Source organism: Oncorhynchus tshawytscha, linkage group LG17, assembly GCF_018296145.1.
Source record: "Oncorhynchus tshawytscha isolate Ot180627B linkage group LG17, Otsh_v2.0, whole genome shotgun sequence".
In the NCBI taxonomy this organism is placed as follows: domain Eukaryota; kingdom Metazoa; phylum Chordata; class Actinopteri; order Salmoniformes; family Salmonidae; genus Oncorhynchus; species Oncorhynchus tshawytscha.
This window is the reverse complement of record NC_056445.1, coordinates 11,431,362-11,459,233: the sequence shown is the minus strand read 5'-3', so window position 1 is coordinate 11,459,233 and position 27,872 is coordinate 11,431,362. Positions and strand designations below refer to the sequence as shown.

Here is a 27,872-nt window from a genome sequence, read left to right as displayed (position 1 = left end):
ATATGACCACAATAATCAATTAACTCCAGGAAGGAATCCTAACTTTCGCTCTCAGGTACCTGTAAATGGACTGATGTCAATAGGGGACAAGTCCCCTCATGTCCCTCCTCCCTGTGAGGTAACGTTACACCCGAGGGCCACTGTGTCTAAACTGACCTCTAAAGACAGTAACATAGGTACAGGAGGAGCAGAGGTGGCAGGGTGTCAACCAATCAGCGAAGAGCTTTATATATAACCAATGAAGTTTAGAACAACTCAGGTTGGGGAGCGCAGGGATGAAGAGCGCACGGGCGGTACGTTTCTTAACGAGCAAGCCATGGATGTAATATCACCTAGGTTACCCTATCCCGTGGTGTGTAGCACTGCTATCGCAACTCACAGAGAGTGGAAGTAGCTCTAAAACTCAAGTGAACAAAGACCAAGGAATGCGCGTCTCTTCTCTCCGTTCGTGTTTCCCTGATGCAAGTGGCAGGTGAGCTCCGTTGGTGCCCCGGCTGTGCTCAATATGCCCATGGTCATGACAGGCGCGGGAGGCTTGCAGTGCAGGCGCAACAGTAAACTAGACTCATTTCTCAAGAGGAACACCGAGCGCGGGGTGTATGAGCGGATCCGCGCCTATGAACCGTGCGTGGTGGTCTCGGAGAGGGTGAATAAGGTGTTCATGCATGTCGTTCTCAGTGATGAGTGTGTGTATCTGGCTGAGTACCCGCCGCGCACCCTCACAACCGCGGTCGATTTCAGACACATCCGAGACATCGAGCTGGTAAGGACTGCCTAGAGAGTTATGATATGTGTTGGGACATAAATACAATGTTGGAATATTGTGTAATGCAAACATCAAAAACTTTAGTGACTTCTATGACTTGCCTTTATGCATAATATCTATTTTTATTGGCCAAACAAACAAAACCATTCTTGTTTGGCTTGACTTGTTTGGTCACACACACACACACAGGAGTTATTCCTGATTATATACTGAACATACTGTATGTCATTTGACCCGTTCTCTAATTCTTTGTTATCTCCCTGTTTGACCTTTGTATAATTGGTGTCCGGTACTGTCTGCCCTCCCTACCGCCCTGGGCCTGGGCTAAGTATAGTGACCGGACGCTGTGCTGCTGATCCTGTCATGTTAAGCCCTATTTAACTGCTTATGGCAGACACAGTGGCTTTGATAGCCTGACCTATTGATAGCCTGACCTATTGATAGCCTGGACAGAGGCAAGCATGATAACCATGAACACAGGCTGAGGAGACCCGAAGAGACCTCACTACCACACAGTGTGAGGATGAGATCAAATTAGACTGAGTGGCAGTCTGCTTTGTGTTATTATTCAAACTCCTTGACACTCATTGGGTGAGATCATTTTGCATTGCCCTGTGCTCAGAGGATGGAGATTACACTTCAGGACCAATGGAATGGTTTAAAATGATCAAACTCCACCCAGCTGGGGCACCGGGCGATGCAAAATTAACTTGTCCATTGTCATGACAAATATTTGCATTATAGCACAAACAGACTGGCTAGAGAACATGGGGCCTTAGCTTGAAAATATGTGTGGTGTGTGTTCCTCTTTTTTTATCAAGGAGAGGTGTTTTTTTACTACAAAAATGTGTGACTAACGTGTAAACATGTGGGCAGAAGCACATGGAAATTGGAATAGAATACAATAACAGACAGCCTCTAGGTTATAGGTCAAGGGTTAGGGCAAGGAGTTTTTCCTCACCACAGCAATTCATCAGAAAAAACTACTCTGGGCGCTGTACTTATAGTGACTGTTGGCCCAAAATAAGTGACTGCAGGCACAAAATAAGCTGGAAATGATTTAAGCATGGTAAATTACTGTTACTACCGGGGCATTATTACCTTATGTCACTGGTTTCCAGTTTACCAGTGTTTCCCATCTACAGTTAATGCTGTTTGAATTAGCTCACCCTGCCTCTTTCTCACAGTATAGTCTGCCTGTCCAGAAAGGGAGAGAGTGTGTACAGTATGTGTCTTTGTGTGTGCGCGAGTGCAATCCCATGTGTTTTTGTGTGTGTGTGTGTGTGTGTGTGTGTGTGTGTGTGTGTGTGTGTGTGACAGTCAGTCAGTAACCAGAGCAAGCTGTTACCTGTGGCAGAACCAGGAGGAGCAAAGCTTCAGCAAGCCCGTGCGGCTGGGAGACTGTCCTTCTACTGTCTCCAGATATTGTTCCCAAATGGTGTCCTCATATATTGTCCCGAGAGACTGTTCACATTCACATAATGATTCAGATTCAGATGTAACCTACTGTCCTCGAATGTCATCACAGCTCCCAAGGACCTCCCAGAAACAAAGATGCTTAAGCAAAGTTTTAATGAGTGATCACTTCTCTGATCACTTCTGTCAATGATTCTGCTCCAAATAAGACAGCAGTTCTGGTCCTGCTTTCCAGGTCAATGATCTACCAGAGTTCCTCAGTGGCCGGGACCGGGAGCGCTCGCAGCACATTCGTGTGGTCTACGCCACTGCAAAGCCATCTGGGAAGAAAAATGGTCTGCTCAGAGGAGAACCTCGCGTTCCTCCCGTCCCCTCTCCTCGCCAGCACTGGCCCATCTCCCCCTCCACGGAAGGTAAAGAACAACTGATTTTTTTCTCTCCCTCTGAATCAGGGTATAACAGGTAAGTTACACTGTAAAGGGGTTGTCATGAATTTCATATAACAGTACACCTACTGTAATATACTTGGTAATGAGACACAGTACAATATCATACAATTTACTGTATTATACTGAAAAAACAAAAGTAAATGCAACCATAATTGGAATGAAGTAAATTAATGAATGTATTTTACTGTAGGGTTGTCGCTCCATGTAATTTCAGAAAGCTATTTACACCCAGCATCTCAAATTGTTTTGATATCGCTTATGTAGTTAGGTATAGATAACATATATTAGGTATAGATAACATATATAAGGTATAGATATTTTGTTGAAATATAATTTGATTTCTGAGAAATGAACCCTGTACACTCGTGGGAATTGGCCTATATGGATAGGGCTAAATTGTTAAAAGGGAACAGTTTGGAGATAATGGGGAAATGATTGTTATTTTGTTGAAGGAGTCATAAGTGCATTCAGATGTGTACCGCGGCAGATTTTCTTCACAAGAAGCAAATAAACGACCCAGGATATGACATGTCATCTTGTAACTGTACATCCAACATAGTGATCATAAATGTTGCCATTGTATATGACATTTGGAAATGTGAAGTCCACATTTGGCTTGCTTGTATGACATCAAAGCGGTATTTATTATAATCCTCAATGTCTCATCTTTCAAAATACATTGAGTCATCTTAAGTTTACAGCCTTTCCCTCACTCAGACAACAAAACATTTGCAGGGAGGGATGGGGGCAACTTCTTGTCACGTGTGGTGCTCAAGTTCAGAACGCCTGTCAGTCAAAACCCATACAGCGATGTGAAGCTCAGAGCCAGAACTCTGACGTCATGTATACGTTCCAATTTAGACGCTTATTAGTGCCAAAATCTGCCATTTTCAACCCATACAGTATACGGGTATGAGTGTAAAGGGCTAAGCTATTGGATTGCACCCAAATTGGTCATTTTCATTTTAAGGATTCATATAATATTCAATAAATATAGTACCAAACAACCGATTTGGACCAAACTTCTACCTAACAATGAGTAAGACATGATGAATCCCCTCCCCCAAAAATGTAAAACCACCCACTGACCCCCCACACCAATTCTTCTCAAACAACCAGTAAATAGTATCAGTTCTTTATGTCTGGCAAGTAGTATGGAGCTGCGGCTCAGTGTAATGTTTCTTCATACTATGTATTGTATTCTCAGTGAATTTGTTGATGGTTGTTTTCCCCTGTTCAGAGAAAATAGTCATTTAGGTTGATAGGTTTATCATCATACATCCTGATATTATCAGTGTGAATAAGGTGTGAAGAATTCTCCCCCCTTCAATGTTTAAGGGATAGAAAATGACATACAGTGCATTCGGAAAGTATTCAGACCCTTCACTTTTACCTGTTTCTTGCATTACAGCCTTATTCTGAAGTTGATTCAATCGTTTTTTCCCCTTCTCATCAATCTACACACAATAACCCATAATGACAAAGGAAAAACAGGTTTTTAGAAATGTTTGCAAAAAAGTAATAAAACATAACTGAAATATCACATTTACATAAATATTCAGACCCTTTATTCAGTACTTTGTTGAAGCACCTTTGGCAGCGATTACAGCCTCGTGTCTTCTTGGGTATGATGCTACAAGCTTGGCACACCTTTATTTGGGGAGTTTCTCCCATTCTTCTCTGCAGATCCTCTCAAGCTCTGTCAGGTTTGATGGGGAGCGTTGCTGCACAGCTATTTTGAGGTCTCTCCAGAGATGTTCGATCGGGTTCAAGTCCAGGCTCTGGCTGGGCCACTCAAGGACATTCATAGCTCCTAAGCTCCATAGCCACTCCTGAGCTGCCTTGCCCCAGTCCGAGGTCCAGAGTGCTCTGGAGCAGGTTTTCATCAAGGATCTCTCTGTACTTTGCTAAATTAATCTTTCCCTTGATCCTGACTAATCTCCCAGTACCTGCCACTGAAAAACATCCCCACAGCATGATGCTGCCACCACCATGCTTCACTGTAAGGATCGTGGCAGGTTTCCTCCAGATATGACACTTGGTATTCAGGCCAAAGAGTTCCATTTTGGTTCATCAGACCAGAGAATCTTGTTTCTCCTGGTCTGAGAGTCCTTTAGGTGCCTTTTAGCAAACTCCAAGTGGGCTGTCATATGCCTCTTACTGAGGAGTGGCTTCCGTCTGGCCCCTCTACCATAAAGGCCTGATTGGTAGAGTGCTGCAGAGATGGTTCTCCCATCTCCACAGAGGAACTCTGGAGCTCTGTCAGAGTGACCATTGGGTTCTTGGTCACCTCCCTGACCAAGGCCCTTCTCCTCCTATTGCTTAATTTGAATGGGCACCCAGCTAGTCTTGGTGGTTCCAAACTTCGTTCCATTTAGGAATGATGGAGCCATTGTGTTGTTTGTGACCTTCAATGCTGCAGACATTTTTTGGTACCCTTCCACAGATCTGTGCCTCAACACAATCCTGTCTCAGAGCTCTACGGCAATTCCTTCGACTTCATGGCTTGCTTTTTGTGGGACCTTATATAGACAGGTGTGTGCCTTTCCAAATCATGTTCAATCAATTGAATGTACTACAGGAAGACTCCAAACGAGTTGTAGAAACATCACAAGGATGATCAATGGAAGCAGGATGCACCTGAGCTCAATTTCGAGTCTCATATCAAAGGCTCTGAATAAGTATGTAAAAAAGTATTATTATTATTATTTAGCTTTGTCATTATGGGGTATCGTCTGTAGATTGCTGAGTTTTTTTAAAATTCAATTTTAGAATAAGGCTGTAACATAACAAAATGTGAAAGAAGTCAAGGGGTCTGAACACCTTCTGAATGCACTTTATTGGTTTCCTTACCCTGTAAGCAGTCTATGGACATGGGGAGTTAATTTGTTTGCTAGCCTCCTCTCCTCCATCCTCTCCTCGCCTCTTTTTGAAAAAGGTCAAAGGTAATCGAGTAGCGGAGGCAAAGAGAGGAAACGTGGAAACAAATGCACTTGTGACTCTCCTTCTCCATTCGCATGATATAAGGCAAAATCATGTTTACAGGGCTGGAATCCCTGCTCTTGTGCATCCTCTGTCGAAGTAAGTTATTGAAGAGGGCAGCAGACTCCTTTGCTTGCCAACTAACGAAGTGGCACTCTCCTCGATCACTCGACCACTTACCGGTTTACGTTTTACGGAGGAGGGGAGGACGGACGAGTCGAGAAGAGGACAGACTTGCCCAATTGAGAATCTGTCAAGGTATGACAGCAAGCCATGCTTTGGCTTTGTATACCTGGCCGCTGTTTCAAACGCTAACCTTTTAGCATTTGCGGCACAAATCCAATGCAAGTCAATGGTACCTATATTACCATTTTCACACTTCATATCCATCTCATCTATAAATTACACCATTGATACAGGGCATGGCAATTTAGTTCAATTCATTTGTTTTTTCCCATAATTCATTATATGTAAACTTTTCAAATCAAATATACATAACCTTAAAAAATGAACAATTCAAACAATAAATAATCGATGCAACTTAATTTAATCAAATCGCGCGAAACTGAAAGCACAAACCACCGCATTTAACGACAGCAAGGTGACTGGGAATATGGTTGAATACAAACAGTGTAGTTATTCCCTCCGTAAGGCAATTCAACAGGCAAAACGTCAGTACAGAGCCAAGAGTCGCAATTCAATGGCTCAGACACGAGACGTATGTGGCAGGGTCTACAGACAATCACGGATTACAAAAGGAAAACCAGCCATGTCGCGGACACTAAAGTCTTGCTCCCGGACAAGCTAAACACCTTCTTCGCCTGCTTTGGGGATAAGACAGTGCCACTGACGCGGCCAGCTCCCAAGGACTGTGGGCTCTCGTTCTCCATGGTCGACGAGGGTAAGACATTTAAGTGTGTTAACCCTTGCAGGGCTGCCCGCCCAGATGGCATCCCTAGACGTGTTTGCTTGCGCAGACCATCTGGCTGGAGTGTTTATGTTTCCGTTTATGTCCCCACTTGCTTCAAGATGTCCACCATTGTTCCTGTACCCAAGAAAGCTAAGGTACCTTAACTAAATGACTATTGCCCCGTAGCACTCACTTCTGTCATCATGAAGTGTTTTGAGAGGCTAGTTAAGAATCACATCACTTCTACCTCACCTGACACCCTAGACCCACTACAATAAACGTCCCGACTCCATCCACAGATTACGAAATTGCCCTAATTGCACACTGCCCTATCCCATCTGGACAAGAGGAAAACCTATAAGAATGCTGTTCATTGACTATAGGTTAACCTTCAACACCGTAGTACCCTCCAAGCTCATCATTAAGCTTGGGGCCCTGGGTGTGAACCCCATCCTGTGCAACCTGGTCCTGGATTTCTCTGATGGGCCGCCCCCAGGTGGTGAAGGTAGGAAACAACATCTCCACTACGCTGATCCTCAACACAGGTGCCCCACAAGGGTGCATGCTCAGCCCCCTCCTGTACTCCCTGTTCACGCATGACTGCGTGGCCACGTCCGCCTCCAACTCAGTAACAGTCTGTCAATTTATCAGTCAGTCAGCCATGGTTGGTCTGGTTGAGTGGTTGATGGTGTCTTTGTGTTGGGGGAGGGGAAGGGGTGGGTTCTGAACTGGCAGTTGCTGGATGAAAGTGGCAGTTGTAGTTGGTCGGTGCTGTGTCCAGGGTTGGTGCTGAGATCGGGAAAACCTGGGTTGGTGTTGGGTCTAGTGCTGTGGACCTGGGAGAAACAGGAACTGGCGCTGGGTTGGAATCTGTAGAGGGAAGGAAAGACAACGTGAGGAGCAAGCATACACACAAGGGATCCCTAGACCCAAAGGTCAACTTTAAGGTTTAAGGTAATTTGATTTGGTTATTCCAAAAATCATTACAGTTTAAAATGTTCAACAAGTTAAAATTCAATCCATCACTAATAAAACATTCCAAATAGTAAACTTTTCAAACAATAAGTTAATAAGTTATCAATTCAAATTAGGCAAAAAATACATGGTCATTCAATCAAACAAAAACAAAAGCAATCAATTAATTAAAAAAAATATCAAAATATGTCAGTCTATTCAGTCAGTCAGTCACAATGTGTCTTTGTGTTGGTGGTGGGGAAGGGCTGGCAGTTACTGAAAGGAATTGGCAGTTGTGGTTGTTCGGTGTCCAGGATTGGTGCTGGAGTTGTGGCTTGGACTGGGTAAACCTGGGTTGGTACTTCTGTTGGGGATGGGACTGGAAGTTGTGCTGGGTCCGGGACTGGAGGCCAAGGGTAGGTGCTGGGTCTGGTGCGGGGGACCAGAATCAAACAGGAACCGGGAACTATGTCCATAGGCCTGGGCTGGTGTTGGAGCAGGAGCGATGCGGCGGCAAGGCGGGACGCTGGAAGACAGAGGTAGCAAACAGGGCCCAGACCCACAGCTGTCTGGGGAAAGGCCTTTTGTTCGGTCTGTGTTGTCAGGGTCATGATGATGGGTTATTGTGGGGAGGTCCAGGTTTGGTGTAGGCCATATCATTGCAGATTTGTATGAGAGCCTCTTGCAGGTAATTTGTGTTGGGTGGTTCTTGGCTCTTCACTGGCCTTAACATGCCTTCCCACTGACTTCCTGGTGAAACCCTGTACTGTCTTGGTGGTGGGATGGCTGATGCTGGGAGGGGTGAAGGCGGTTCGGAGGGTCCGAGGGGTCTGGACTGAGGCTGGCTGGTTTGCTGCTGTGTGGGATCGTGGGCCAGGAGGGCTAAGGGGTGTGGATCTGGGTTGCTAAGGAGCAGGGGGAAGAGTCAGGGGCAGTAGGGGGTATGGTCAGGGGCTGTTGGTTGGTGGGATTGCGGAATCAGGGACAGTAAGGTGTAGGAAGGAGCGATCAGAGAAAGTAATGGACTGGGGGGGAGGGGGTATGATGAGGGGTCTGGGGTGTTGAGTTTGCTGGCATCTGGGTTTAGGTTCTGGAGTGGTCATTTGGTCTGGTCTCTTGTTGGTCTGTTGTTTATCTGGTCTTTTCCGTTTGGTAATTTTTGTCCAGTTTGGGTCGTCGTCATCCTCTAAGAACTGGAGTTGTGTGGTGAGGGGGTCTTCCGGTTGTATGACCTCTCTCAAAACCGGCTTCACTTTGACCAGGGGTTTGGCAGGGATGGAGGTGGCAAGGAAGGGATTCATTGGGGGTGCAACGTTAGAAGTATCTTCAGGGATGGGGGCTGTTTCTGGCACATCTTGGGTGGTGACAGGGATGGGAGCTGTTTCTGACATGTCTTGGGTGGTTGTGGAAAGGTCTGGGTCTTTGTTGCTGTTGTCTGCTGGAGGGGGTGGGGGGGTTGGTGGGTTTGCAATTTGGGTTGGTGGCATTAGCCCTTGCCCTGCCGGTGCAGGAACTGGGTAGGTTCAGAAGAAATGGCCCAGTTTCCCACACAGGTTGAAGGGGCATGTGGAGGTACAGGGGGTATGCTTGTGGTAGTATTTACAGATATTTTTACAGATATTGCAGATGAAGACTTTGCAGGATGCGGGCTGATGGCCCAGTTGGCCGCAGTTCCTACACAGTTTGGGCAAGCCGTAGTAGTGGACGGAGCCTCTATTTCCCAGCGTGATGGTCCTGGGGTTGCGTCCAGGACACTCCTAGCCACTGACCTGAGGATCGCAAACCTGCTTAACCAAACTTGTTTGTTGTAGTCCTGAATGCATTCATTGTGAAACTGTACTGTAACTACCTTGGATGTTTTGTTGAAGAGGGGGTATAGAGTTTGTTAAAAAGGGCTGTATCTTTGCAGTTTCTGAATTTTGACCAAAACTGTTCTAGTAACTGGGGAGTCTTGAAACTGGCTTCAAATGATTCTTGTGGCCCTGTGTTTTCACCACGCAGTTCAGACGGCACAAAGCCCATACCTCTCTGTTGAACTGCCCTGCTGAATTTCAGGCAGGTCATGGTTTTTGGTCTGGCGGTTGTTGCTGCTGCTCCTGCTGCTCCCCAGCGATTGACAGTACTGTCCTCGGCAGCCTCCTTGTTGGGGATTAGCGTCAGCCTCACTGTAGGTTGGTGTCTTTGGTCCTTCCTCCTCGACTCTGGTTCCGGTGGTGACGCTGTCTTGTCTGCCCTGGATGCTTGGCGGTCTGCTGGTCCTGGTCTGGTCGGTGGTGGCCTGAGGGCAGCTGGAAAAAAAGGAAGGCAGGGGAGGAGACCTCTGGTAGAGGGAGTAAGCCTTGCCTCAGCAGCACTCTACTCGCCTCAAGGCAGCTGGTCCGTTGCTGAATACTGGATACTGGGGGGGTGGGGGGGGGGGGTTCTGGGTGGTCAGTGGTCAAGCCACTGTTACCCTTCCGTTTTATCCAGAACTTCAGGCATTCATTTCCGCTGGACCTGAAAGGCAGCACCAGCCACGGTCAAGCCACTGTTACTGCCTCCTGGTCCGTCCAAAGAAAAGGATAGAAAAGGCCTCCCAAGTGGCGCAGCGGTCACTACAGACCCGGGTTCGATCCCAGGCTGTGTCGCAGCCGGCTGTGACTGGGAGACCCATGAGACAGCACACAACTGGCCCAGCGTCGTCGAGGTTGGGGGGTTGGCCGGCCGTGATGTTGTGGCGGGCCGGGCGCATGAACGCTGAGTTCGGTCACCAGTTGTACGATGTTTCCTCCGACACATTGGTATGGCTGTTTTCTGGGTTAAGCGATCAGTGTGTCAAGAAGCAGTGCGGCTTGGCAGGGTCGTGTTCCGGAGGACGCATGGCTCTCGACCTTTGCCTCTCCCAAGTCCGTACGGGAGTTTCAGCAATGGGGCAAGACTGTAACTTTCCATTGGGGAGAAAGCAACCATAGAAAATGTACACCAACCAGAGTCATAATGCTAATAATGCTAACTTTAAGGTTTAAGCCTTGCTGCCACTTCAATCTGTTCCCTATAAATCTAAAAAAGAAGGGGCACTATAACCACATAACGGTTAAATTGATACAGCATTCTCACTCATGGGTGCACAAATGTAGCCTCTTACAAGGCACGCCTCAAAATATGTTAATGAGCCAGAAACAAGCATACCATGCACCTGCTAGTGGAGCTCTAAAGATGCGGTACTGTATTCTGTGGGGTGGAAGTACAGTACCTTTCGAAATACAGCAATTCTTTCCCCGCAATGCACCATCATTTGTCTGCTGCAGTAAAACAATTCTGAGTATTCTACTGATTCTAAATTACCGTATAAATGACAGTTTTTCATTACATTGCTGCTCTGACTGTCATACTCCAGCCTATCTGCACCGTCAAATCCTCACATCCCTCTGCTGTAACATTGACGTACCGTATGTTTGTCTAACATAGAGGTAGTCTCTCTCCCTGCCATGCATCCACCTGCCCTACAGCCAACGGCCTGCCCTGACCTGGGTTAGGTTGCCTTTGGCTGGATTGGGCTGCGTGTGCCAGGGGCTTACCTGTGTAAGGGTTAGGGCTAGGAGAGTTAGGAGTTTACGTATCAGTGAAAGTGTGATGCTTAGGCACTTACACACACACACACACACACACTGGAATTCACATTATCCTCTCTGACACGTCACTGTCACTGTTGCTACATTCCCAAAGCCTGTTCTCTCCACAGAGATGAGAAATTCCTTCTCCACACACCCTCTCTCCCCCTCCATCTTTTTTTCTCTCCTCTTTCCCTCTCTCTTTTTCTCTCTTTTTCTCTCTGTTTCCTCTCTCTTTCTCAGCCTCCATCTGCCTTCCTCTTTCTTTTTCAGTCTACCTTCCTCTCTCTCTCATTCTGCCCATTCGACAACTGTTTCCCAGTTAAGTATAAATTACCGGGTCTCATAAATGTAAGGGCTTCCGTTTACATAGAGTGATCTCATAAACCTCTCTGCATCCTTCTCCCCTGTCTCTGTCCCTCTCACTCTCCCCCTACTCTGTCTCTCTCCCCATCTCTCTCTGTCCCTCTCACTCTCCCCCTACTCTGTCTCTCTCCCCATCTCTCTCTGTCCCTCTCACTCTCCCCCTACTCTGTCTCTCTCCCCCTACTCTGTCTCTCTCCCCATCTCTCTCTGTCTCTCTCAAGGTATTGGTGGAACTCTCCTGTCGACCCTCTCAGAACCCCCAGATAGAGACGGGTGGAACGTCTCCCCTGTCCCCATGAGGTGAGACCTGCTGTCCATTCCCATTCAACAGCCATGATGCTCTTCAGACCCATTCAGTCCCAGTCAGTCCCCTGCCTTACGGTCCCCTTTGAAATGGCCTTATCGCTGTCTTCCAGGCTGACGCTGGCTAGAGGGCCTTTTCTGCATTATACAGTGAGATCCCATTATCCTACTGTTACAGGAGACAGTCAGTCTGTCAATCTAACACAGGTCAGGCCATGGACCATCGTGAGACAGACTGCAGGCCTGAACATGGTTCTGTGGTTTCACAGATAGTCTGGTTTATTTACTGTCTAAGCCTTTCTTAGTGGTAGCATGTGACATGGGTACATGAGCTGCAACACCACCGCCAACACAGATAGCTAGAGAGACGCCTTGTGTGTTTGCGTAGGCAGGTGGGGGCTGTAGGCAACTTGGCAACAGCGGTATGTGCCGATATGAATGACGATACTATGTACAACCCTTACTGTAACTTTTCCCACATTTTGTTGTGTTACAGTCTGAATTTTAAATGGATTACATTGAAATGTTGTGTCACTGTTCTAGACACAATAACCCATAGTGTCAAAGTGGAATTATATTTTCATATTTGTTTACAAATTCATAAAAAATGAAAATCTGAAATGTCTTGTGTCAATAAGTATTCAACCCCTTTGTTATGGCAAGCCTAAATAAATACAGGAGTAAACATTTGCTTAACAGGTCACATAGTAAGTTGCATGGACTATAGTGGTTAGTGGTTAACATGATTTTTGAATGTCTACCCCATCTCTGTACACACATACAATTATCTGTAAGATCCCTCAGCCGAGAAGTGAATTTCAAGCACATATTCAACCACAAAGGCCAGAGATGTTTTCTAATGCTTCGCAAAGAAGGGCACCTATTGGTGGATGGGTGAAAAAAAGAAGCAGACACTGAATATCCCTTTGAGCAATTATGCTTTGGATGGTGTAACAATACACCCAGTCACTACAAAGACACCTTCCTAACTCAGTTGCCGGAGAGGAAGGAAACCGTTCAGGGATTTCAACATGAGGCCAATGGTGACTTTAAAACCGTCACAGTGGAGTAACTACAACAACATTGTAATTACACCACAATACTAACCTAAACAACTGAGTGAAAAGAAGGAAGCCTGGTCAGAATAAAAATATTCCAAAACATGCATCCTGTTTGCAATAAGGCATTATAGTAACACTGCGAAAAACTTGAGAAGAAATTAACTTTTTGTCCTGAATACAAAGCGTTATGTTTGGGGAAAATCCAACACAACACATCACTGAGTGCCACTCTTAATATTTTCAAGCATGTTGTGACTGCATCGTATTGCGGTTATGCTTGTCATTGGCAAGGACTAGCAAGTTTTTTTTATTTTACAAAAATAAATGGAATAGAACTAAGCACAGTAAAATCCTAGAGTAAAACCTGGTTCAGTCTGCTTTCCAACAGACACTGGGAAACAGATTTGCTTTTCAGCAGGACAATAACCTAAATCACCAGGCCAAATATATACTGGAGTTGCTCACCAAGATGACATTGAATGTTTCTGAGTTAGCTAGTTACCGTTTTAACTTAAATTGGCTTAAAAATCTATGGCAAGACTTAAAAATGGCTGTCTAGCATTGATCAACAATCAACTTGACAGAGCTTTAAGAATTTACAAAAGAATAATGGGCAAATATTGTACAATCCCGGTACGTTGTTCATGCTCTTGTAGACTGACCCAAAAACACTCACACCTGTAATCGCTGTATTGACTCAGGCGGTTGAATACTTATCTAATCATATCATTTTACTTTGACATTACAGAGTACTGTGTTTGGATCATTGACAAAAAAAAAGTGACAGTTAAATCTATTTGAATCCCACTTTGTAACATAACTAAATGTGTAGAAAGTCAAAGGGTGTCAAAACATTCTAAAGGCACTGTAAGGTCCTGTGGTTGGCCTGCTGCCGATCTCTTTGTGAATGGGCGTGTCTCTGTATTTAGCACCAGTTGCTTAGAAACTGGATCAATATTTTGACATTGCTTTGCAGACAATTTAGCAGCAGCTGCCTGTTGCCTTACAATCGGGAGAAGTTAATAATAATTAGAATTAAAGTCACTTTACGTGGAGAGGTAATCGGCAAGTGACAAAAATAAGCAATAATTTCCCACATTAGAATCAGTAAGTACATAAAAATAGACTAAACATAAGAACCGACTAACCAGGGAAAACACTAAACATGATAACAGACTCATCTGGGAAAACACTAAACATGATAACAGACTCATCTGGGAAAACACTATAACATGATAACAGACTCATCTGGGAAAACACTATAACATGATAACAGACTCATCTGGGAAAACACTAAACATGATAACAGACTCATCTGGGAAAACACTATAACATGATAACAGACTCATCTGGGAAAACACTAAACATGAAAACAGACTCATCTGGGAAAACACTATAACATGATAACAGACTCATCTGGGAAAACACTAAACATGATAACAGACTCATCTGGGAAAACACTATAACATGATAACAGACTCATCTGGGAAAACACTAAACATGATAACAGACTCATCTGGGAAAACACTATAACATGATAACAGACTCATCTGGGAAAACACTATAACATGAAAACAGACTCATCTGGGAAAACACTATAACATGATAACAGACTCATCTGGGAAAACACTAAACATGATAACAGACTCATCTGGGAAAACACTAAACATGATAACAGACTCATCTGGGAAAACACTATAACATGAAAACAGACTCATCTGGGAAAACACTAAACATGATAACAGACTCATCTGGGAAAACACTAAACATGAAAACAGACTCATCTGGGAAAACACTATAACATGATAACAGACTCATCTGGGAAAACACTAAACATGAAAACAGACTCATCTGGGAAAACACTAAACATGATAACAGACTCATCAGGGAAAACACTAAACATGAAAACAGACTCATCTGGGAAAACTCTATAACATGATAACAGACTCATCTGGGAAAACACTAAACATGAAAACAGACTCATCTGGGAAAACACTATAACATGATAACAGACTCATCTGGGAAAACAAAACATGAAAACAGACTGAATCCTATAACATGATAAAGACTCTGGGAAAACGTGAAAACAGATCTGGGAAAACAGATGATGTCTTATCTGTTTTAAGACAACAGTGAATCCAGTAAGTCTCTCATCTCTCTGTCTTATCTGTTTTTAAAGACATTCTCTCTCTCTGTCTCTCTCTCTGTCTCTCTCTCTGTCTCTCTCTCTCTCTCTCTCTCTCTCTCTCTCTCTCTCTCTCTCTCTCTCTCTCTCTCTCTCTCTCTCTCTCTCTCTCTCTCTCTCTCTCGTATCCTTGCCGAAGGACAAAAGCTGTGTTTTACAGGGATGGGTGACAGTAGTAGGTCATTCTCTCAGGTCTGTCTTCCTGACTCTCAATGTGGGGGAATGTAAGGGGCTTAGAGAGAGGGAGTATAGGGAGGTGGAGATATTGCTGGAGGTTTTGAAGGAGTTGGAGCAGGGATAGAGGCCAGGTTGGTCCTGCAGGCTGTAATGTGAGTGTGGCTGCTAAGAGGAGGCAGGCTACTTCAGGTTCTCCAGGCTGCTTGCTACAGACTGCTGGGTGGGGTGCTCACAGGCTGCTCATGTGGCTCATGACTGTTTAATGTGCACCAGAGGAGAGCGTAGAGAGTTTCAGATCAGGTTCTCTGCTTTTACATACACTCAACAATTTAAATCATAGGTGCATAGTACAAAATACGTCACACTCAGGTACAGATACACATTTAAAGGCCAGCATTCACAACGCACAGTACAGACGGCATACTGTATACACAAATAGAGACAAATAATATAAACTATATCAACATTCACCACAGCCACACACAAATCCAGTGATTCTCAAATCAAATCACATTTTATTGGTCACATGCACCGAATACAACAGGTGTAGACTTTACTGTGGAATGCTCACTTACGAGCCCATACCCGACAATGTGTGTGTGTGCGCGCGTGTGCGTGTGTCTATAATTCACATAACAGACAAGCAGATCCTAACTGCTTAGAAACGGGAGGAAGTAGGTGAGGTACTCTGACGTCATTCACCCGTTGCTAGGGTACTAAAAACCCTATTACTGCAGTAAAACACCTACTAAAACGTGCTCTTAGTCTGACCAGTGTGTTTCTGTTCATTTGTGTGTGTGTGTGTGTGTTGTGTGTGTGTGTGTGTGTGTGTCCATGCACATGTGAGTGCTCTCTCCCTGTCCTGGATCCACAGAGGACAACCAGAACCAGTGTGCATGTGGAATGGTCTTTCATGTGTCTTAACCAGCTAGTGCATAAACGTCTTCCTGTCTCCATCTAACTCTGGGAAGGTCTCTCTCTTTCTCTCTCTCTCTCTCTCTCTCTCTCTCTCTCTCTCTCTGTCACACACACTGTCCCCTGGGAGGTCATTAACACACACACATCCATCCGCTGAGCTGTGAGACAGTCTCTGAACAGTGTCAGTAATCATCAGAAGATGTAACAGCCATGAAGGAGCTGCTATCAGCATGATACAACACACAGAAGTTGGCACAAGCTTCATGTAGTCAAGTCAATATACTGTACACTGAGACTGTGCTCCACCAGGAGTTGAAAAGTCTATATAGACTATTGGTAACATGTCAAGTTCAATGCAAGGAAGTCTTAGTAGACTATGTGCATCAGTACATATGATGCCCCAAACCTACACTGTGAATCATTTCCTGTAAAATGTACAATAACTTACTGGCAGCAATTGGCCAGGAGTAAGTTACTGTAATTAATTTCACAGTACCGCTACTGTAATACATATAATTACTTGGCTCATTGTGCTCTAGCGACTCCTTGTGGGCTCCTGCAGGCTGACTACAGTTGAACAACACATTGGTGCGGCTGGCGTCCGGGTGTTAACAAGCGTGGTAAGGCAGGTCATGTTTCAGAGGACACATGCCTCGACCTTCGTCTCTCCCGAGCACGTTGGGGAGTTGCAGCGATGAGTGAGGAACGCAATTGGGGAGAAAAAGGGGGACAAATACAACAACAAAAAATGCTCCTGAAGTTTGTCATTTCCATTTTGAAATGTCACTCTTGACTTTTCCCCTACGAAAAAGGTATTAACCCCTACAAAAATGTCCATTCATTATATAATGAAAATAATGAAAATGTCCTGTTGTTGCAGGATTATTTACCTGCTGTAGAAAACTGGCTCAAATTAAACCCTACATCTGTATAGACACAGGCTCTTTAAATAATTGGGTTTTCCTCTAAGGATCATGACAGTAAATCTGCACATGGAAAGATATCCACATGGAAAGATACCCTCCTCTAGCTCTTCCTCAGTGGGGATTTCGAAGAGAGTTAAAGGAAAGAGAGGAGAAGGGAGGGAGAAGAGAGAGAAGAAGTGAAGAGCCGATAGAAAGTGAGAGAAAGGCTTACTGAGTGAGTGACCGTGTCAGGGTTCCAGGTCAGGATCAGGTAACTGTTTCTCTGTGCCAGGGGAATATCCTCCCTCTTCACTGCCCTCTCACTCTGCCCCCTGGTGGGCTAACACAGCATGACCTTGCTGTCCTGCCGGGAGCCACGATACGTTACCACAGTACAACTTACTTTGAGTTGTGTAATGTGGCTCAAATTGTGCGTGTGTTTGACTAGGTAAGGTGTGTGGGTGTGTTTCTGACACAGTCACACTGACTGTACCATCTCTCTGTCTCACCAGTAGGAACAGGGAAGAGGATGAGGAGGAGGTGGAGGAGGAAGAGGAAGAGGAAGAGGTGCTCCGACTGAAGACCACACGCTCAGCCTCCTGCCCTAACCCTGAAACACTTGGTCAGAGACAGGGTCTAAGACTGACCTTGCCTCGCCCTCTACCCCATCCAGTTGCCCCAGCCCTCTCCCTCCACTCTCCCTCTTTCTCTCCCTCTCCCCCGGGTGACCAGACCCAGATTCCCCCGGAGGCCCCTGTGGTGCCCAGGAGAAGAGGCTCGGTGCTGGCTCGCCTGCTGAAGAGAGATAGGGTGGTCAAAGAGAAGGATGGAGAGAAGGATGAAGAGGAGGGAGGAGAGAGAGAGGCGGAGCTGCATCTGTACGCTGTGTCGCCTACATCTCGGATCTACCTGCACCTGCAAAGCTCCTGGAACAGTTACATTATAGTGAGTCATTCACTGTGTGTGTGTGTGTGTGTGTGTGTGTGTTATAATGTTGTAATACCGTGTGTGTATGTTGTTGTTTTTCCTCCAGAGGTCAACGTTGCTGTTGGACCCCCTCTACAGAAGGAGATGCAATGTCATGTTGAGCACCTCCCCACAGAAACAACCCCCCATTAGGTACGTTGAAATACTGTTCCCCTATCAGATGCTGTTGGTATTCCCATCAGGGTCATGTTCCGTTGACACAAAACGTAAGAAAACTGATCCAAATGGGGAGGTACCACCTGAACGTGTCCAATAAGAAACACTTGTTTTGCTGCCCTAATGAAAGACAGCCATGATACTGTTCCCCAGTTGATAGTTTTCCCCATCAGATACTGTTCCAACATGTTGTTCCATGGTCACTCCTTCCCCTGTCGGTGTGTAGTTGGGAGCGTACAGCCCACCTGTTCCGCCAGCTGAGCAGTGAGTTGCTTCAGGAGGGCATCAGCCTGGAGAGCCTATATCTGCTCCTCCAGGAGCTCCGCACCGCAGCACACCGCAGCATCACCCTCAGGAAACTCTTCTGGAGGGTGAGATCACATGGATCTGTGTGTGTGTGTCTGTTTCTGTGACTGTGTGTGTCCTTCTTTCTCTGTCCTTCTTTCTCCATACATAACTGTGTGTGTGTGTGTGTGTGTGTGTGTGTGTGTTAGTCCAATGACATGTTTCCATTCCTGGTGCCGATGCTGGAAGACTCCCTCCGGAGCTGTCAGAGGCCGGAGACCAACAAAGCAGACAGCCTACTGTGAGTGACACGTGTGTGTGTGTGTGTGTGTGTGTGTGTGCACAAAGCTGACAGACTATTTTGAGTGACTACAGTGATCCTTGGTTAACACCGGGTTAAGACTACCTCTTATCTTTTATAACATCACCACCAGTGCCTCTGTGAAACACCTGAGTGTGGATTAACTAAGGAACCCCGTTGGGTTTTCTTTGGGGGTTTTAAGCAGCTTTGTCTTTATGCAACTAGATTATGGCTTTAATGTGGATCTCTCTGGCACTACTACACTGAGGAGTAGTAGGTCAGGTAGGTGACAGGTGACAAGTCTCACTAGCCCCCTCCAGTGGTCAAGAATATAATGGTTAAACTCCATCATACCTGTTCTCAAAATGGGTTTATCTCTGCCCCTAACCCTCTTTGTCTCCTGTGTCCAGGCTGTGTACTCTGATCGTTCAGACCCTGGCCTTGATGTTCAGAGAGACAGAGATCGAGCCGGCTCGACTCAACATGCTTACGGCCAAGCAGTGAGTACACACACACACATTCTCTCTCCTTCCTTTATGCCTTCCCTCTCTCTCTCCCTCCCTCACTCTCTCTCTCCCTTGATATCACAGAGGTATAGCTAACAGGAGAGTGTGTTGTCCCTGTCTGCAGAGGTGCCCTGACAGCCAGGCTGTTACTAGCGTTGGTGTGTGACCCAGAGCTCCAGACCCAGACACAGGGATCGAGGAGAGTTTCCCCAGACTCAAGACAGGGCTCGCCCCCACATTCAGAGGTGAGTGTGGGCCCTGGATATAATTGGTTGGATATTAACATTTTGTGTGGTTGTGCTTACGTTTTTTATGACTTGTGTAATAGAAATTTCCAAAAGAGAAGAGCAGTAAAGTCAAGTCGGGTTTATTACAAGTTGCAACAGGGAAACACCTCCAGCCCAGAAGCAGAGAAAATGTCTAACTGGCCTTCTCTGACAAGGCCCTAGTATCCTATTCAGCAGACAACTGTTCTGTAAACATCAGCCCAAGAGGCTTGCAGGAAGTCAAAACAAAACGCCAGTGACTTTGCCAGCGACTGTAGAATCGCACAGTGTTCATCAGAACGCCATTAATACCACGCAACAGTGTATAATCCGTGTCCTTGGCCCTTGCACATCCAGTCTGGTGTCTAACGCTGTCGACAGACGAGAGAACTATCCCGTAGAATTCACGTCGAGTGACCATCAGCCTACAATCTTGCACAAACAGAACACTGGAAACCGATGGGCGTTAAACAGAAAAGGGGGAAAATCTATAAATAGGCTGAGCATCGTGCTAATCCCTCCGTGTGAAACATCAACTTCTATTCATCTCAAATGTTCCCATCACAACTTGTCTGTCAGCTGCAGGGCCTGTTCGTGGAGTACCTGGATGCAGGGTGCTCTCTGCTATTTGAACTGGTGGTACTCTGTCAGGAGGTGAGTGCCCTTCACAGCGGGCAATGGAAAGAAACTCCCACACCCTAAGCATGCTAATATACTGCATTCCAGTATACATATTAACTGTACAGTATGTCGCCTAATGATCAACTCTGTTTCTGCAGGCCAGCCGAACTCCGTCTCCAGAGCATTTTCTGACTGTAGGCTGGATCCTGAGAATACTGCAGCCTCATCCCTCTTTGGTAAAAGCCTCTACGTATTTGAATGGATGTACACTTCAATTATTTGATACCTCGTCTGATTAGTTGAATCTCCCTCTGTCAACCTGGTCTCCCCCCGTACCTCTCTATTTACCTCCACAGTTGTCGTTCGTGGGGTACCAGGCTCGGCAGGTGGTAGTGGTCCTGTCTGGGTCCCAGGCCCCTCTCAGCCCGTCCCAGGCTGCTTTGTTGTTCCAGCGCTGTAGGGTTCTGCTTGCCTGTCTGAAGTACAGCTCCCACCTGGGCCAGCACCTCCGCACGGAGTACAGAGAGGAGTTCAGGTGAGAGGTAGAATCAGTCAAGCATGGTTCCAGTTCCTCTACCTTAGAAATGTTTGTTCCATTTGTGGTCTGTAGATGGCAGTGCTGTGAAAAAGTATTGGCCCCTTTCTGATTTTCTCTATTTTTGCATATTTTTGATACTGAATGTTATCAGATCTTCAATCTAAACCTACTATTAAATAAAGGGAAGCTGCTTATTTTATTTATTTAATTAACAAAGTTATCCAACACCCAATTCCCCTGTGTGAAAAAAGTAATTTCCCTCTTACACTCAATATCTGCAATGACTGCCACCAAATGCTTCCTGTAGTTGTTCATCAGTCTCACATTGTTGTGGAGGAGTTTTGGTCCACTTTTGCATGCAGAACTGCTTTAACTCAGTGACATTTGTGGATTTTCAAGCGTGGACTGGTCGTTTCAAGTCTTGCCACAACATCTCAATTGGGATTAGGTCTGGACATTCCACAACTTCAAATGTGTTGCTTTTAATGCATTTTCATGACTTGATTGCATGTTTTGGATCCTTGTCCTGCTGCATAACCTACAGTAGCTGCGCTTCAGGTTCAGCTCACAGACGGACTGCCTGACATTCTCCTGTAGAATTCTCTGATACAGAGCAGAAATGGTTCATCCTATTAAGGCAAGTGGTCCAGGTCCTGAGGCAGCAAAGCATCCCCAAACCATCACACTACCACCACCATGCTTAACCGTTGGTAAGAGCTGCTTACTGTAGTGTTTGGTTTTCGCCAGACATAATGGGACCCATGTCGTCAAAAGAGTTGACTCAAGTTTGCCAAAAAGCCCTTGGAAGCACCTGGATGATTATCAAGACACTAGGAAGATGTTCTATGGACAGATGATTCAAAAGTATAACTTTTAGTGTGTATATATATATATATATATATATATATATATATATATATATATATATATATATACTTGTATATATATACTTGTATATATACTGCACTGTCCAGCTTACGGGTAATGGTATTGTATATACTGTATGCATTGTACTACACTGTCCAGCTTACGGGTAATGGTATTGTATATACTGTATACATTGTACTACACTGTCCAGCTTACGGGTAATGGTATTGTATATACTGTATGCATTGTACTACACTGTCCAGCTTACGGGTAATGGTATTGTATATACTGTATACATTGTACTACACTGTCCAGCTTACGGGTAATGGTATTGTATATACTGTATACATTGTACTACACTGTCCAGCTTACGGGTAATGGTATTGTATATACTGTATACATTGTACTACACTGTCCAGCTTACGGGTAATGGTATTGTATATACTGTATACATTGTTCTACACTGTCCAGCTTACGGGTAATGGTATTGTATATACTGTATACATTGTTCTACACTGTCCAGCTTACGGGTAATGGTATTGTATATACTGTATACATTGTACTACACTGTCCAGCTTACGGGTAATGGTATTGTATATACTGTATACATTGTTCTACACTGTCCAGCTTACGGGTAATGGTATTGTATATATCTTCCATCTTTTACGGTATTCTCTTGCAGGTATTATGTGAAGCTGCCCTGTGTGGAGGAGAAGTTGCCCCCCGACTACCCCATCAGCCAGCCTGCTCTACGCCTCGTCTCTCAACTGCTGGGACTTATCATGCAGAAGTCCTGACCACATACACCACATGAATTTCCTTGATTCATAGACAGAAGTACTTATTGTCATATATTTTTTAGAAGTATACTGTATATCCGGGTTTCTTAAACTATGGGTCGGGACCCAAAGTGGGCCCTGTGCATGTGAGATGTGGGTAGTGAGATATGAGAATACAGCTACAATCACATTTCTTCTTAATTTGGGTCGTTGGGGGATGATTTGGGTCACAGAGGATGGTCAATTGGATGGTCATATACTCTATCAAACTCTCTCACAGAACATAGGGACAGGACATTGCTCTGGGAAGGTGTGCCTTTGTCTGAGTGGTGTGTGCTTTCTGAAGGACCTTAGAAGTTTCCCTTTACACCTGGTGAGAGGTACGATGCGAGGCATCTCTCTCTCCTCTTCTCTCCTACACATGGCCTTGTTCTCAGGTTAACTGTCATGTAATGGCAGTCAGAATGGTCAGATTGGTTGTAATAAAAATGAATGAATATAATCAAGGTACTGCATAATTCACTTTCTAGGATATTCAGCTTACACTAGAAATTAATAAAAATGCCCCTTGTTGAGCAAAAGGCATGTTCCAAAGATGTACCTTATTACTGTAGTAAATTACATAGGCCTACTGATTTGTAAGACCCTGTGTTCAGTATTTACTTAGACACATTATCTATTTGTTTTGATTCAGAATTGTATGCATTTATTTAGATTTTATTGTATATCATCATCTGAGTACTCTCTGTGAGCGAAGGATTGTAACCAAAGGTTTTCTAGAACTCAACCTTGTTAAATGGCCTAAAATAAAGATACTACCAGCTCTATTGTTTATATCTTGTTTCGCGCAGCTTCGCAGAAGACAATGCTCCATGCTATTTGGAAATAAAACCTACAGGTTACGTAATGTCCCCCACATATATAATTATTCATCATCAACTTAAAAATTGTAATTTGAAAGTATTTGATCCAGCCCCAAGTATGAGCGGAACTGTCTATTGCCTTCTACAAAGATCCACGGACCTATATTAGCGACGAATCGGAAGCAGCATGGACTGAGGATTTCGGTTTCTGCATCATGTAATTTTAATGAACTTTCTGTATATCCTTAGCTATATATGATGAAAAACAACAGGCATGCTAAAAATTTGTGGGACAAGTGTACTTTTTATGGCAGTTCATGTTTCTTCCCTATTAGTAGCTATCTATCCACTCTCATTGCAACTAATGTAGCGAGCTGGCGGGGCATGACCGTAACATCAGTAGTAGAGAATACAATGTAACGTTAGCAAGTCATTTACACATGGTTATAATGCGATACAAATGATCTTTGTGGAGACCATGTAGCTAGCTAACCACACTATACATAGGCTAACGTTACTATTATTATCTTAGATTTAGGTATTTGAATAATGATACTATATCTAGATAACGTTACCCACTGGGACAGCTACCCAAATATGACAGGTGTGACTATAGAATAAAGACAATTGTGTCCATGTAACTTGCTGGCTGTTAGTCAGGATTAAAGCTCTAACTAATCCTCATCTTGAGAGGAAGTCAATTTGATACTCTTTCTTACAGTCTGTCTGTCCACTTTACTGCCATAAAGTACGTCCAGCAAACAGAGGGGATGTTGAGAAACGGAGCAGCACAGGTAAGTGTGCAACACACCTACTCCAGCTGTTCCCCCATAATCGCAACTCTACTGTACTTTTGTGGCTGTGACTCCTTGGCTGATTGTAGTGTAATGTGTCTTTATGCCTCTTCCCTGCAGGTTTTCAGACAGCTGATTAGACACCAGTCTACAGACACCAGCCTGATCCTGGAGAGATGTGAGTATAGACTGTCAGGGCACTTTCTCAGGTTTCTCCTCTATTGATCACAAACAATCCAGACCAGCTGATGTCTGTGCACTCCTTAATGTCTTCCCCTGTGGCTTTGACATGTGTGCACCCCCTCCTCCACCCCACAGCGATTAACCGTGTCCAGCTGCTGGGCCGCGTGGGGCAGGACCCTGTCATGAGACAGGTGGAGGGACGGAACCCCGTCACCATTTTCTCCATGGCAACCAACGAGATGTGGCGCTCCGGGGACGTGGAGACGTCCCCCGCAGGAGATGTCAGCCAGAAGACGACGTGGCATCGTGTGTCAATCTTCAAGCCTGGTCTTAGGGATGTGGCCTACCAGTATGTCAAGAAAGGGTATGTTCTTCACTCTGTGTCACCCTGTATACTGTGGGTTGTCAATTTCTCAGGCTGTTTCTGTTTTTCTGGGGACTAGGAGCCTGATAAGTAAATGTTTTTCCGTCTTATCTACTTAGAAGTGTCTTTGCCGTAAACACACAGGTGATAACTGGTCTTATAACAATCTGCAGAAAACATTACAGTAACACATTCCTTGGGTCTGTGTGCCCCCGCTCTAGGTCGAGGGTTCTGGTGGAGGGGAAGTTGGATTACGGGGAGTACGTAGACAAGAACAACGTCAGACGCCAGGCTACCACCATCATTGCAGGTGAGAGAGGGGAACACCCACTCAGACACATTTCACATTCACAGACATTTTATATTTTCATAACAATTAATTTTTTAAAATTATTTTCCCTTCTACAGACAACATTGTATTCTTAAGCGACAACATTCGAGGGAGGGACCAATGAAGGAAGTGGCACTCTTCATCTAGGAGGAAGACTGAAGCTCTTTCTGTGTAGCTACTCTAGTGTCTATATATCAACTGACTGTTGGAGCTGTGTGCCTGCTATCTAAATGGGACAGAACACAGAGTAAAACCTCTCTGTTGACTGTAGAGAATGAGAGAATGATAGAGGACTATCTGTCCCTTGTCGGTGAGTGCACGGGCAGCTCCATTGAGTCCATCTCTATTTTGAAGTAGTCAATTTTCTTCTACTACTTCTGAGTTGGTAAACAAACTGAAAGGGTTTGTACTGCCACCTAGGGTGTGTTGTTGGAACAGGTATAAACCCAAGGTTGGGGATAACCTGCAGTTATGGAATGTTTGCTCACGAGTATAATTAATTGGCTGATGACCTGGATTAAATTGTGATCCTTCCTTAACCCATAGGAGGTACCATCCAATTGACTACTTCAAAATGGTCAATGTCCTCAATGGCACTGTCCATGCTCAAACATGCTTATGAGTATTAAAGTAATCTATCATTCTCTGAGTGCGCCAGGGTATACCTAAACGTGTGGTTACACGTATGTATTTTAGCCACCAAAATTATGTTACTAATCTTAGTTTACGCTCATTTGTGGTATTATTGGTGGAGTACAACTAATGGAACTGCAGTTCAATGCAGGAAGAAAAGGATCATGCCTTAAAGGTGAGGACTTACGCTTGTTTCCCCAGAGAAGCCAAATCACAGATGAGAAAAATAAATGGGTGATGTGTGACTGACATAAGGCTGAACCCAAAACTATGACTGTGCCAGTTTCATATGGAATGTTATACCACCTGTTTTCTTCTAAGCATGTCTTTCTGTTCTATTTCAAAGATAGTTTGAAACTTGTAACTATTTGTTTATTTTCGGTTTCATTCCACTTTAAAGTTGTTGTTTTTCCCTTCGGAAACCAGACACCAGATTCTCACCTCCATTCTGTCTGGGCAAATGTTGTACGCATGTTGTTTTAATGTACTTGTATGTATCATGTAGAAAATAAAAAATCTTCCCCCCAGAACTTTTGCCTTTCTCTTAATTTCAATATCCACACATTAGTGGAATAATTTCATGTTTCTTCGCAGAATGTCCTCTTTGACCTGTTCCTTGGCAGACCACTCTAGAGTTGCGGTTGAAGTTATTGCAGCAGAAAGTTGGCTATTCAAGCGCTTTTTTTTAAAGGCTTTAACTTGATTGGTTGATTTGCATTTCCGGGGAGGCAGTGTTTAAGAACAAAGAATTCTTGTCTTTCTCTGATTTGTTACAAAAAAATAACGTTGATGTTATTTAATTGGCTTATTCGCTTGTCAATCAAAGACTCGGGCTCAAAGCCTTTGGATTGGTCGCGGACCCTGTTCAATCACAGACGGTCTGAATAGGAGGACTCGTTTGATTGGTTTTGACGCAGATGGACAGGAGCAGGTCTTTCTCAGTTGTAAAATTCCCTATTAATTTCTGACCGAAATTATTGCGAAGTGTTCATGCGAACAGTCTCCATATACATTGTAGGTGTTGCGCTAAATCTACATCCATTGTAATGTATGTTGCCATTTATCGTGAGACAACCTACGCATATGAAATGCAAACACTGTAGGGTTTTTAGTCTGATTAGATGTCGCTACTCTTCTCCCTGCCCCCACCCGCATTCCTGCCTGTCTGGTCTGCTCTGGACGTGGGTAGCAAACTTCATCAAGGAATACGAGGAAGAAAAAGTCCATACAAACTCTGTGCCAAGAAAATAAACAATACCCAACACGGGGCAGCCTTGCTCTATTCTTCACCCTTTTTTAAATATTGTAATTCGGGGACAACCGTTTTGTTGGCAGCACTACTGCGTGCATTACGTCGTTGTAGCGACATCAACTTAACTACGTTTCTTCACTGAAGTTGTGCGTGGACGGAGTAAAAAGTAACATTCTGCGGTTGGAATCGCTGCAAGGTGGGTGAAGGAGTGTATTGGCTATCTGCGCTGAAAAGTATCATCAAGGGAACTGTCCTCATCTAACGACGCATTGTGAATCAGAGCGGTCGCATCGCCAAGGATGGAAATATTGGACAGTACTGAGTCCTTTTTACACTGGGATAGGAATCTCAGTGAGTTGTCGGAGCCTGGGGAAAACGAACATGTCTTATACAGCACAGTAAGTTACAGATAGGCAAATATTATAAACACTACGAACCGCTATGGCACTGCCACACTTGTCAATAGCACTTTTATTATTATTGATTACCATACCAAGGTTCTCGAGGTTTCACTGGGCTGGTAGTGAATATATGCCATCCGTCAAATTCATCCGTTTTTTAATGTTTTAATTACATGATTTTCAATTGAGTCACTGCTGTTTTCAATGCAAACTATGATTAGCCTATTTATTGTCCTACTTAGACACCACACGAGTGAGCTCGGTTGATGGGCTAATTTATCAGTTATTTGGTTTGGGGTGACGGATAATGATGGATCCAGCTGGCTCAGAGGATGGGAACCAGACACTTACATTAAACTGAGACTTTCTCCACTGTCTAGATTTGGTGTGACTGACGACATTTCCTTACTTCTTCCGCCAATGCCCTAGATTAGGGACACTAGCTGGAATCTTAAAACGTCAGTGAACCCACACCATGCCTCTCTTATTTTTGTGTATCGGGACCAAGTCAACCCTTCTGCCGTCTACACCTTCCCAGTTCCAATGTTCTCAAGCTCCAGCATGCACATTGCACTGTAACATAACTCCGCAAAGCCATTGTTATTAACTCACAGCAGAGGGAACTGTGTCCACAGACCTGCAGATCCATGCAGCCTGTGGGAAAAGTAAATCCACAGGCCATGTGAGAAGAAACTGTACAACCTCTGTGTGAGAGAGTGAGTAGCAGGCTGTGTGTGTGAGCAGAGGAGAGGTTGATATTCTC

General features: G+C 44.6%; 3 protein-coding genes across 5 annotated transcripts in view; all 3 read left to right on the top strand.

The window, feature by feature from the left end:
• Positions 1-177: 177 nt before the first annotated feature.
• lg17h12orf56 (linkage group 17 C12orf56 homolog) lies at positions 178-23,113 on the top strand. 2 transcript variants are annotated; one of them, XM_024376998.2, is made up of 13 exons: positions 178-763; positions 2,418-2,595; positions 11,655-11,733; positions 17,495-17,927; positions 18,016-18,101; positions 18,352-18,496; positions 18,620-18,711; positions 19,122-19,211; positions 19,342-19,462; positions 20,069-20,137; positions 20,263-20,340; positions 20,461-20,639; positions 22,192-23,113. In XM_024376998.2, exons 1-13 carry the CDS (start codon positions 506-508, stop codon positions 22,304-22,306), a joined length of 1,923 nt encoding a protein of 640 aa, XP_024232766.1. In that variant the 5' UTR covers positions 178-505; the 3' UTR covers positions 22,307-23,113. The 2 variants fall into 2 exon arrangements, with proteins under 2 accessions (XP_024232766.1, XP_024232765.1); XM_024376997.2 differs by having other exon boundaries at positions 179-763; positions 20,063-20,137.
• A 141-nt stretch (positions 23,114-23,254) lies between these two features.
• LOC112216860 (single-stranded DNA-binding protein, mitochondrial) lies at positions 23,255-25,986 on the top strand. Of its 2 annotated transcripts, XM_024377000.2 has the most exons (6): positions 23,255-23,368; positions 23,873-23,945; positions 24,066-24,123; positions 24,264-24,492; positions 24,714-24,802; positions 24,901-25,986. In XM_024377000.2, the coding sequence occupies exons 2-6, from the start codon at positions 23,922-23,924 to the stop codon at positions 24,945-24,947; spliced, it is 447 nt and encodes a 148-aa protein (XP_024232768.1). In that variant the 5' UTR covers positions 23,255-23,368; positions 23,873-23,921; the 3' UTR covers positions 24,948-25,986. The 2 variants fall into 2 exon arrangements, with proteins under 2 accessions (XP_024232768.1, XP_024232767.1); XM_024376999.1 differs by lacking the exons at positions 23,255-23,368; positions 23,873-23,945 and having other exon boundaries at positions 24,039-24,123.
• A 381-nt stretch (positions 25,987-26,367) lies between these two features.
• LOC112216857 (cyclic AMP-responsive element-binding protein 3-like protein 2) overlaps positions 26,368-27,872 on the top strand; it is a 38,279-nt gene continuing 36,774 nt past the window's right edge. Inside the window, exon 1 of the mRNA XM_042300169.1 lies at positions 26,368-27,106. Within this exon, the coding sequence (XP_042156103.1) occupies positions 27,008-27,106 (99 nt within the window). The 5' untranslated portion in view covers positions 26,368-27,007. The remainder of the gene's footprint in view (positions 27,107-27,872) is intronic.

What these genes read in the sequence shown, in the direction of transcription:
- lg17h12orf56 (XM_024376997.2), top strand. Translation starts at nt 506, where the DNA reads ATGCCCATGGTCATGACAGGCGCGGGAGGCTTGCAGTGCAGGCGCAAC. An exon ending in AACAAAGCAGACAGCCTACT is followed by an intron (nt 18,712 to 19,121) that starts GTGAGTGACACG and finishes TCCTGTGTCCAG; the next exon opens with GCTGTGTACTCTGATCGTTC. An exon ending in AACATGCTTACGGCCAAGCA is followed by an intron (nt 19,212 to 19,341) that starts GTGAGTACACAC and finishes CCCTGTCTGCAG; the next exon opens with AGGTGCCCTGACAGCCAGGC.
- LOC112216860 (XM_024376999.1), top strand. Translation starts at nt 24,039, where the DNA reads ATGTGTCTTTATGCCTCTTCCCTGCAGGTTTTCAGACAGCTGATTAGA. An exon ending in CAGCCTGATCCTGGAGAGAT is followed by an intron (nt 24,124 to 24,263) that starts GTGAGTATAGAC and finishes TCCACCCCACAG; the next exon opens with CGATTAACCGTGTCCAGCTG. An exon ending in GGCTACCACCATCATTGCAG is followed by an intron (nt 24,803 to 24,900) that starts GTGAGAGAGGGG and finishes TCCCTTCTACAG; the next exon opens with ACAACATTGTATTCTTAAGC.